The 10,000-nt window shown below is 44.6% G+C and overlaps 1 protein-coding gene across 2 annotated transcripts in view; it reads right to left on the bottom strand.

The window, feature by feature from the left end:
• Nucleotides 1-10,000, bottom strand: part of LOC113811695 (uncharacterized) — a 43,892-nt gene that overhangs the window by 17,309 nt on the left and 16,583 nt on the right. For both annotated transcript variants that reach the window (XM_070129060.1, XM_070129059.1), the window contains exon 2: nt 5,468-5,919. In XM_070129060.1, coding sequence (XP_069985161.1) covers nt 5,468-5,854 — 387 coding nt within the window. In that variant the 5' untranslated portion in view covers nt 5,855-5,919. The remainder of the gene's footprint in view (nt 1-5,467; nt 5,920-10,000) is intronic.

Below are 10,000 nucleotides of genomic sequence, written 5' to 3'. Positions count from 1 at the left end.
AAACATTCAAATAACAGAAAGAAAAGCGTAATCATCTTTCCTCATTATAATCATCATTGCTCTTCATCAGTATCAACACTGGCATCATTATCATCATCATTTGCATCAACAGTAACCTCGTTGTTTCCTGGACATGATATCTTATTTTATGCTGTTTATCACTGGTTGTCTGTATTACGCACCTTTGTATTGCAAATTATAGAGATAAATGATTAAGGTATACTACTAGTACTACAACTGCGCCTACTGATAAAACTACAAGAGACAAACTGATGATTTTGATGACAATAATAATCATAACAGTTGTACTGATGAAATTAATGATAATGACGAAGATAATAACAATCATAATTAGGGTTGTAATTACACTTATAAGGATAATAGCAGTATGGGTAAAGACGCTGGTACTTACATTGATAACCTTAATGGTGATAATAGTGGGAACAGCAACGGTGATGATAAAATATAGCAACAAGGCCGTCAACAATAATCATAATTAGGATAAGATAAGATAAGTAGTTAGGATAAGATAAAAACCATCGTCAATATCACCATTATTATCACCATCAGTACCATTACATTTTTAGGCTATTTATATCCTTCCTTGTTACAATTTCCTCGTGGAGGCTTGACAGGTAATCTATTGCGCATGTCAACAGTCTCTTTTTTCCCCGCTTCCCTTATGTCCTTCGTTTAGCTGTCATTTTTTTCACAGTACGGTTAGTTTATGCCAAGTGTGTGGGTTGGTATGTGTTGCGTCTTGCCAGTACTCGCGCGCGCACCTGCTGGGTTCTGTGCCTAAAGTACCGTACATTTTGTGTGTTTATAGAGGCTTGTATGCGCTTGTTTTGCTTAACGGCAAACCCTGACGGACAAGGCGTTGAAAGAGAGAGAGGGAGAGAGGTAGGTAGATAGATAGGTAGCGAGAGAGAAAGAGAGGGAGAGGGAGAGGGAGAGGGAGAGGGAGAGGGAGAGGGAGAGGGAGAGGAAGGTGAGAGGGAGAGGGAGAGGGAAAGGAAGAGGAGAGGGAGAGGGGAAGGGAAAGGGAGAGGGAGAGGAGAGGAAGGAGAGGGAGAAGGGAGAGGAGAGGGAAGGAGGAGGGAGAGAGGAGAGGGAGAGGGAGAGGGAGAGAGGGAGAGGGAGAGAGGGAGAGGAGAGAGGAGAGAGAGAGAGAGAGAGAGAGAGAGAGAGAGAGAGAGAGAGAGAGAGAGAGAGGATATATACATACACGCATATATATATATCTATATATCTATATCTATATCTATCTATATCTATCCTCTATCTATACTATCTATCTATATATATATATACATATATATATATATATATATATATATATATATATATATATATATCTATATATATCATATACACACACACACACACACACACACATGTATATATATATACACATACATATATATATATATATATAGATATATATATATAGATATATATGTATATACATATATATATATATATATATATATATATATATATATATATATATATATATATATATATATATATATATATATATATATATATGAAGAGAGAGAGAGAGAGAGTATAACAACATTCATCCAGTGGTTTCTAAATTTGTTAAGTAGGACCCCAATTCTGTCCATGTCGCAAAGCCACACTTCAATCGCGCGTCAAAATTTGAATCGCGCATTTCGGAACCTCAACAAAAGCAAAACATCCCATTTCACTGTATAGCGCACAGACAGTGTACACCCCCAGACCCCGTGAAGCTCCTTGGCAACCCATAGGAGGAAGCGCTGTCGTGGAGGAAGAGAGAGGCAGAGACAAAGGAGAACGGGCAATATTTATCTCACCTCGCCCACCCGTCCTCCTGAAGAAGCAGTAAGTCAGGACAAGGAAGACACGATACAAAGTTCTCATGCAAATTTATGCATGACTGGCTGTGAGAGTACCTTTGACGTCAGAGTTAAAAACCGCCTTTCTTTGGGTTGGTTAAGAGACGTCTTGACTTCAATTAGTGGCTTCAGATTTGTGCCTCTTCCTATTCTAAGAGTTTTACTTCATCGCAATTTTCCAATTTTGGAATGAGAAAATAATACGAAAGAGATAAGGAGAGAGAGAGAGAGAGAGAGAGAGAGAGAGAGAGAGAGAGAGAGAGAGAGAGAGAGAGAGAGAGAGAGAGAGAGAGAGAGAGAGAGAGAGTGAGTAAGAATCAGTATGAGAATGAGAGGGAGAGTCAGTGTTAGAGTGAAATTGAGTGAGAGTGAGTGAGCGAGTGGGCAAATGAGTGAGCGAGTGAATGTGTAAGTGAGTGAGAGAGAGAGAGAGAGAGAGAGAGAGAGAGAGGGAGAGAGAGAGAGAGAGAGAGAGAGAGAGAGAGAGAGAGAGAGAGAGAGAGAGAGAGGAGAGAGAGAGAATAGAGGGTGCCGAGAAGGATTGAGGGAGCGAGGTGATGCCAAGGAGGGAGGAAGGTAGGGAAAGGGGGAGGGAAAGAAGGAGAGAGAAGAGGGAGGCAGGGAGGGGAAGGAATTGGGAGGAGAGAAGGGATGGAAAGAAGAGAGAGGGAAAGGGAGAGAGGAGAGAGACAGAGAGAGAGAGAGAGAGAGAGAGAGAGAGAGAGAGAGAGAGAGAGAGAGAGAGAGAGAGAGAGAAAGAAAGAAGAGAAAGAAAGAAAGAAAGAAAGAAAGATAGATAGAGAGAGAGAGACAGAGAGAGAAAGAAAGAAAGAGAGTGGGAATGAAAGAGGGACAGACCGACAGGCAGAGACAGACAAAGATAAAGCGTAAGGAATAATGAAGATATTTTTACGCTATTTACTCCAAGGTCACACGAATGACATAAAAAGACAAAATATTCAAAGAAAAAAAGAGAAAAAAAAGTCCAAACATCAGGCCTTTGCCATCAGCTTTCCCCCGCCCCTCCCCCTCAACCCCCTCTTCAGCCACCCCCCCCCCCCTTCTCACCCCCGCCCCCACATTCCTCAGTCGTCCACATGTCCGCCCTCCCGCCCATAACCTCCCCCATCGTGGGCGTTTCTGAGACGATGAGACCAGTAGACGGTCTGCTCTCGCTCGCAGCCCAGGCAGCCTCGTTTTGATGAAGGGGAATTTTTTCGTTGACTTTTCTCGAGTGGTTTTAAGTGTGGCACGCGGTCTGCGGGGCGGCCAGGATACACTTGTGGCGACGCACGCACGCACGAAAACACGCACACACACACGCACACGGGCACACACACACACACACACGCGCGCGCGCGCGCGCACGTACGTATATACTTATACGTGAAAAAGTGTAAACATTTACAGGCACGTATACACGTATATGCATAATCTCTCTCTCTCCCTTCTCTCACTCTTGTCCTTCCTCTTTCTCTTCTTCTCTCTCTTTCTTACTCTCGCAGCCGCCCACTCTTTCTCTCTAACACGCCCACGGGTTCACGCCTCCCCGTTCTCAGCCAAGCCAAACAGCGCTCCTGCTTAACAAACAAACACGCAAAATACACCGACAGAGGCCAGTATCTTGGGGTTACAAGCTATAAACACACACATCATTTGTTATAATAAACCTTGTTGCTGGCAATCACAGCTGGCTCTTTTTTCTCCCTCCCTCTCTTTCTCATTTATCAACCTCTTTCTCGTCTCCTTTTTCTTCTAGACTTCCTCATCCACTTACCTTCGTTCTTTACTTTCTTCTCTCCCTTCTTAAGGCTCTAACTTGAATATGCTTGACCTCGAATACAAATTTGCAGGAGGTTCTTAGCGTAACTAATGCAGGTGTTTGTATTGATTAACTGCCTAACGTAACCAACTTATTAACTTTTCTTCCTATCTTCCCTTACTTCATAACCTATTCTTCTGCCAGTCTTATCCCTTTTCTCTCTCTCCATATCCTCTTTACCAACTTATTTTTCTCTCCCTTTTAACCTTCATTTCTTGCACTTCTCCCCCTCCCTACTTTTTTTTTTTGTCCTCCCTTCCATCCTTTTTGTTCCTCCCTATTTTTCCTCTTCTCCTCCGTAACAATGTCCCTCTCTTTGTCTCGCTGTCGCCTCCGCTGTAATTGAGTAATTTTTGTCTCGTTGGCGAGAAAAAGTATTTGGTGTGAGTAGTTTGTTGGTTGAACCCTTGACAGTAGTATAATGTAGACAAACACACACACACACACACACACACACATACACACCGCAGACAGAGAGAAAGTGAGGGAGAGAAAAAAATGAGAAAGATATATATATATATATATATATATATATATATATATATATATATATATATATATATATAGAGAGAGAGAGAGAGAGAGAGAGAGAGAGAGAGAGAGTGGGGGCGAGAGAGAGAAATTCTTTATCATTATCAGCATACGAATACTATTATCCTTTAATATCTGGTAAGCAACAACTTTCATCTCCTAGCTTCTCTGCCAATGCAACGTTAATAACAATAAAGTTTTATTACTTCTTACAACATATCATCGTAGAGAATCTAATGGACAACGTACTTTAATCGACAACTTTAATGATAACGTAAAGAATCTAACAGATAACGTAATTTCCAGTATGCAGAGATTATATTCGAATGCCCTTACGAGCAAGAACTCAGCAGATTCGGTCACCGGTTTTGGGCATCTCTTTGGCACCGCTGGAGTGACTGTGGGCGCTGCGTGATGTCTCTGCACCTTCCTCCATTTGTAATCACCCCCCCCTATCCGTGCCTATGTACGTTTGTGGCTTTGTCTTTCTACCCTCATTTAAAAAATCTAAACTGGGTAGTTTGTTATGATTACATGTTCATCAACAGCAATAATAAATTAGGATAATGATAATGCAGTAGAAAAATCGATGAATCTTTATAATTTTTTTTCTCTCTCTTTCTCTCTTCCTCCCCATCTCTCCCCCTCTCTATCTATCTACCTATCTACCATCTCTCCCTCCCTCCCTCTCTCTCCTCTTTCTCTCTCTCTCGCCCGTTCCTCCTTCCTCTCTCTTATTATCTTACCCTTTTCTGCCTCGGAGTCGCAAGGCCGAAATGGAAAAACCAATAAGGTTTGGAAATATCATCAAAATATCCGGAGAGCAGATTCAAAGAAACCCTTATCGCATTTCGTGATTAATTAAGCTTCGGGTTTGTAATGTTTATATAAACAATGGGATGTTTTTATTAGTCATTGGCGGCAGGTGGATAAGGCGGCTTACGTGCGAGAACGAGAGAGAGCAGAGGTTAAAAGGGGTGGGAAGGTGAAGGTAGAGAAGAGGATGGATAAACAGATAAATCGAACGAGATAGTTTGGTGGAAAGATAGAGAAGCAGATAGGCAGTCAGAGAAGAAGAGAAAGAGGGAAGAAATAATGTAAAGAATGAAGCCAGGAGAACGCTGTGTTACTAGTCTGAAGGAGAGGAAGATAACCCAAAGGGAATGCTTAGCACGAGCCAAACGGCCAGGTAACCCTCTCCCGCGGGCGAGGACCCCACCGCCAGCCTTACCTTGAGTTTGTCGATCTCGTCCTCGAGCTGCGTGTCCACGGAGATCATCTTCTTGAGCGCCTCCTCCACGAAGGTCATGCGCCCGTACAGCTGCGAGTGGTCCTTCTTCTGCATGAGGGCGTCGAAAATCCTCCAGAGGGCGCGCGTGATGATGCGATGCCCTTCGCTGATGCCCATGTTGTGCGAGGGCGCCGCGCCGTAGCGCCGCACGTCGTTGCGGATGGAGCTGCCGTAGCGCTTCCCGCCGTGGCGTCCGTTCGTGGGCGGCACGGACGCCACCTCGTTGTGCACCGCCACGGGCCTCTCGGGGTCCTTCAGCCCCTCCGCGAGCGCCAGCAGCGCGGTCAGCGTGAGGGCGCACGCGCACAGCACGTTGGCGAGACGCATCCTTGGTGTCTTCCGGGAAGGGACGAGGCGGTGCGAAGGCTGTCCTTGGGGGCGGTCTGTCGAACCTGCGGGCGGGAGGCGGGGGTTCGGTTCGTTATTTTTTTCATTCATTTATTGCTGTTATTATGCTGTCCATTAGTATTATTCCTATCAAAACCCTTAACTTATCATCATTACCACCGTCACTATCAATGATTTCATGATGACTGTCATTCTCAATTATGGCTTTAGTGATTAGTAATGGGCGTCTAACTCCCTGTTCTGGCGCTGCGTGAAGCAAGGCTTTTCTTTGCACAAAACCTCAGGGCTGATGACAGGAGGAAATACTTTAATGATAAATGCTGCGAGGCAGAACTGATCTGTATCAAAACCAACACGCGGTTTGCTTTGATAACAGTGAGCATAATAGTGATTCATAATGGTGCTGAGCTGATAATGATCAAGCAAAGCGAATACAAAGAGAAAAAACGGAACCAAAAAGAATGAAAGAGAGAGAGAGAGAGAGAGAGAGAGAGAGAGAGAGAGAGAGAGAGAGAGAGAGAGAGAGAGAGAGAGAGAGAGAGAGAGAATGCAACAAAAAATGAGCAAAACCAAAATAAACGAAAGGCAAGCCAGCGCACGCACACACCAGTGGACACGAACAGTTTAAGCCGCGATGAACTTAAACCACTGGAGTAAGACGATGCATTCATGTTGTAAAAAAGAAAAGAAAACAAGGAGGAAGAGAGAGAGAGAGAGGGAGAGAGGGAAGGAGGGAGGGAGAGAGGGAGGGAGCGAGGTAGAGAGGGAGGGACAGAGGGAGGGACAGAGGGAGGGACAGAGGGAGGGACAGAGGGAGGGACAGAGGGAGGGACAGAGGGAGGGTGGGAGGGAGGGAGGGAGGGAGGGAGGGAGGAGGGAGGGAGGGAGGGAGGGAGGGAGGGAGAGAGGGAGAGAGGCAGGGGGTGCGAGAGAGGGAGAGAGGCAGAGAGGGAGAGAGGGAGAGGGAGGAAGGGAGGGAGGGAGGGAGGGAGGGAGGAGGTGGTGGAGGAGGAGGATGGGGGAGGAGGGGGAGGGTGAGGAGGAGGAGGAGGAAGAGGAGGAAGAAGAAGAAGAAGAAGAAGAAGAAGAAGAAGGAGAAGAAGAGAGGAGAGAGAGAGAGAGAGAGAGAGAGAGAGAGAGAGAGAGAGAGAGAGAGAGAGAGAGAGAGAGAAGAGAAAGAAGAAGAAAGAGAAAAAGAAAGAAAGATAGAAAAATAGACAAAAAATAGACAGACAACAAACCAAAAATAAAGGAAAGAATCACGCACAAACGAGAAACAGACGATGGAAAAACTACGCAAATAAACGCAGAAATCGGCATAGAGAGAGACCCAAGACCGCCATCGGCCCGACAACATGACAGACTGCGCCGGAGAGTCAAGCCGAGGAGCGCCAGACATAAAGACGCCACTCAGGGAAGGCATAAAAGCGGGGGCAGAAGGGAAGAAGAAGAAGAAGAAGAAGAAGAAGAAGAAGAAGAAGAAGAAGAAGAAGAAGAAGAAGAAGAAGAAGAAGAAGAAGAAGGAAGAAGAAGAAGAAGAAGAAGAAGAAGAAGAAGAAGAAGAAGAAGAAGAAGAAGAAGAGAAGAAGAAAAAGAAGGAAAAGAAGAATGAGAAGAAGAAGAAGAAGAAGGAGAAGAAAATTAGAAGGAGAAGAAGGAGAAGAAGAGAAGAAGGGGAAGAAGAAGAAGAAGAAGGAGAAGAAGAGAAGAAGGAAAAGAAGAAAAAAAGAAGAAAAAGAGGAAGAAGAAGAAGAGGATGAGGTGGAGGAGGGTAGAGGAGTAGCAGGAGAAGAAGAGGAAGAGGAGAAGGAGGAGATAGAGGGGAGGAGGAGGTGAACGAGAAGGAGGAGGTGGTCGTGGAGGAGGAGGTTGAGGAGGAGGAGGAGGAGGGAGGGAGGGAGGAGGGAGGAAGAAGAAGAAGAAGAAGAAGAAGAAGAAGAAGAAGAAGAAAAGGAGGAGGAGGTGGAGGAGAACAAGAAGGAGGAGCAGGAGGTGGAGGAGAACGAGAAGGAGGAGGAGGTGAAGGTGTAGAGGAAGAAGAAGAAGAAGAAGAAGAAGAGGAAGAAGAGGAGAAAGAAGAGAAAGAGGAGGAGGAGGAAGGAGAAAAAGAGGAAGAGCAAGAAGAATAAGATGATGATGATGAAGAAAAAGAAGGGGGAAGAGGACAAGGAGAAAGAGTGAGAAGGAAAAGAAGAAAATATAGACCAAGATAAAGACGAAGACGCAGACGAAGATGATGAAGAAGACGAGGACGAAGACAAAGAAGATGATGAAGAAGACGAGGACGAAGACAAAGAAGATGATGAAGAAGAAAATGGTGATGATGAAAATAAGAAGAATAAAGAATGAGAAGAAGACGAGTGAAAGAGAGAAACGGACGATACAAACTCACAAGGCATGAAGTGTGTATGAAAACAAAACAAAACAAAACAAAAAAAAAAAAAAGAATGAAAAGATGAAGAGAGAAGATGAAGAAGTAGAAAGAAGGGCGGAGAATAATAATAAGAAATAAAACAGGACGAAGAAGAAGAAGAAGAAGGAGGAGGCAAAGTTATTCATCGTCGACAGCAAAGTCATATAGTGATCCCGTTGGAAACATGAAGAAAGAAATAAGATGCGGGTTAACTATTATTTAGAAATCTGTGTTCCTTGCTTTATTGTCCCTTCCTCCTTTCCTTCTTTATTGCCCCTTCCTCCTCCCCTTCTTTATTGTCCCTTCCTACTCCCCTTCTTCATTCTCCCTTCCTCCTCCCCTTCTTCAATGTCTTTTCATCCTCCCCTTTTTTTTATTATCCCTTCCTACTCCCCTTCTTCATCATTCCTTCCTCCTCTCCTTATTCATTGCCCTTTCCTCCTCCCCTTCTGCATCATCCCTTCCTCCTCTCCTTATTTATTGTCCCTTCCTCCTCCCCTTCTCTTTATCTCCTCCTTCGCGTCTTCACTCCCCCTATCCTCACTTGTTTAGCGAATCCAAGATGACGCATGCGGAGTAAACCATCTGGAGGCGTTTGTGCGTCACTTTACGATCATGACGCCAAAGGAACGAGGCTACACACGAAGCTGGCGGTCTGCGTGTATGTGTGTGTACGTAAGACCGTGTACGCGCGCTCGTGTACACTCTCAAGAACACCCAGTAGGTAGAAAAAAGCGAGCCTACCCTCCCACAAGCACGCATTGAATTTATCATCTCTTTCTTTAATTTTATGGGATCCATTGCTCCTTGGTCTGACTGGCAGAGACTGCAGTGTTTGTATGACATTCGGCGCTATTGGGTAACGAGCGCAGCAGAGAGAGATAAAAGTTGCTTTATCAGATACTCCTCGAGAGGGCAACAGAGACTGTCCTCATGGATGGTACTTTGATACCAAGTATATCGGCTTTTAAATTGGTACTTATTGGTTACTCTTGGAGTGCTTGTGCTCTCAACTTCTTCTTCTTCGAGAAAGAGAGAGAGAGAGGCAGAAAGAGAGAGAAAGAGGGAGAAAGAGAGAGAAAGAGGGAGAAAGAGAGAGAAAGAGGGAGAAAGAGAGAGAAAGAGAGAAGGGAGAAAGAGAGAGAAAAGGAAGAGAAAGAGAGAAAGGGGAGAGAAAGAGAGAGAGAGAAGAGGGAGAAAGAGAGAGAAAGAGGAGGAGAAGAGAAGACGAGAAACGAGGGAGAAAGAGGAGAAACGAGGAAGAAAGAGGAGAGACACGAGGGAGAAAGAGGGAGAAAGAGAGAGAGAGGGTGAGAGAGAGAGAGAGAAAGAGAGAAAGAGAGAGAGAGAGAGAGAGAGAGAGAGAGAGAGAGAGAGAGAGATTGAGAGAAAGAGAGATTAGATAGATTGAGAGAGAGAGAGAGAGAGAGAGAGAGAGAGAGAGAGAGAGAGAGAGAGAGAGAGAGAGAGAGAGAATGAATGCTGATACACACGGAAAGAATGCGACTACTTGGATGCAATCTTATGCGAACGCCGTACTCTCCCTCTCTCGTCGCAGCGTTCTTATATGTTTTGATTTATGGCTGCGTGACCAAGAGCTAAATATCATTTTCTTTATGCTCTTCTCTTTTTTGCGTTACATTAAGCAGAATCGCGACAGAAGGGTCAATGACTGAAATTTCTCTCGTTTTCATGCAGTTGACTCCTTGTGC

The sequence above is a fragment of the Penaeus vannamei genome, chromosome 13 (genome assembly GCF_042767895.1).
Source record: "Penaeus vannamei isolate JL-2024 chromosome 13, ASM4276789v1, whole genome shotgun sequence".
NCBI classification, from domain to species: domain Eukaryota; kingdom Metazoa; phylum Arthropoda; class Malacostraca; order Decapoda; family Penaeidae; genus Penaeus; species Penaeus vannamei.
Note: the sequence above shows the minus strand (reverse complement) of the source record. Positions and strands in the feature narration are given on the sequence as shown.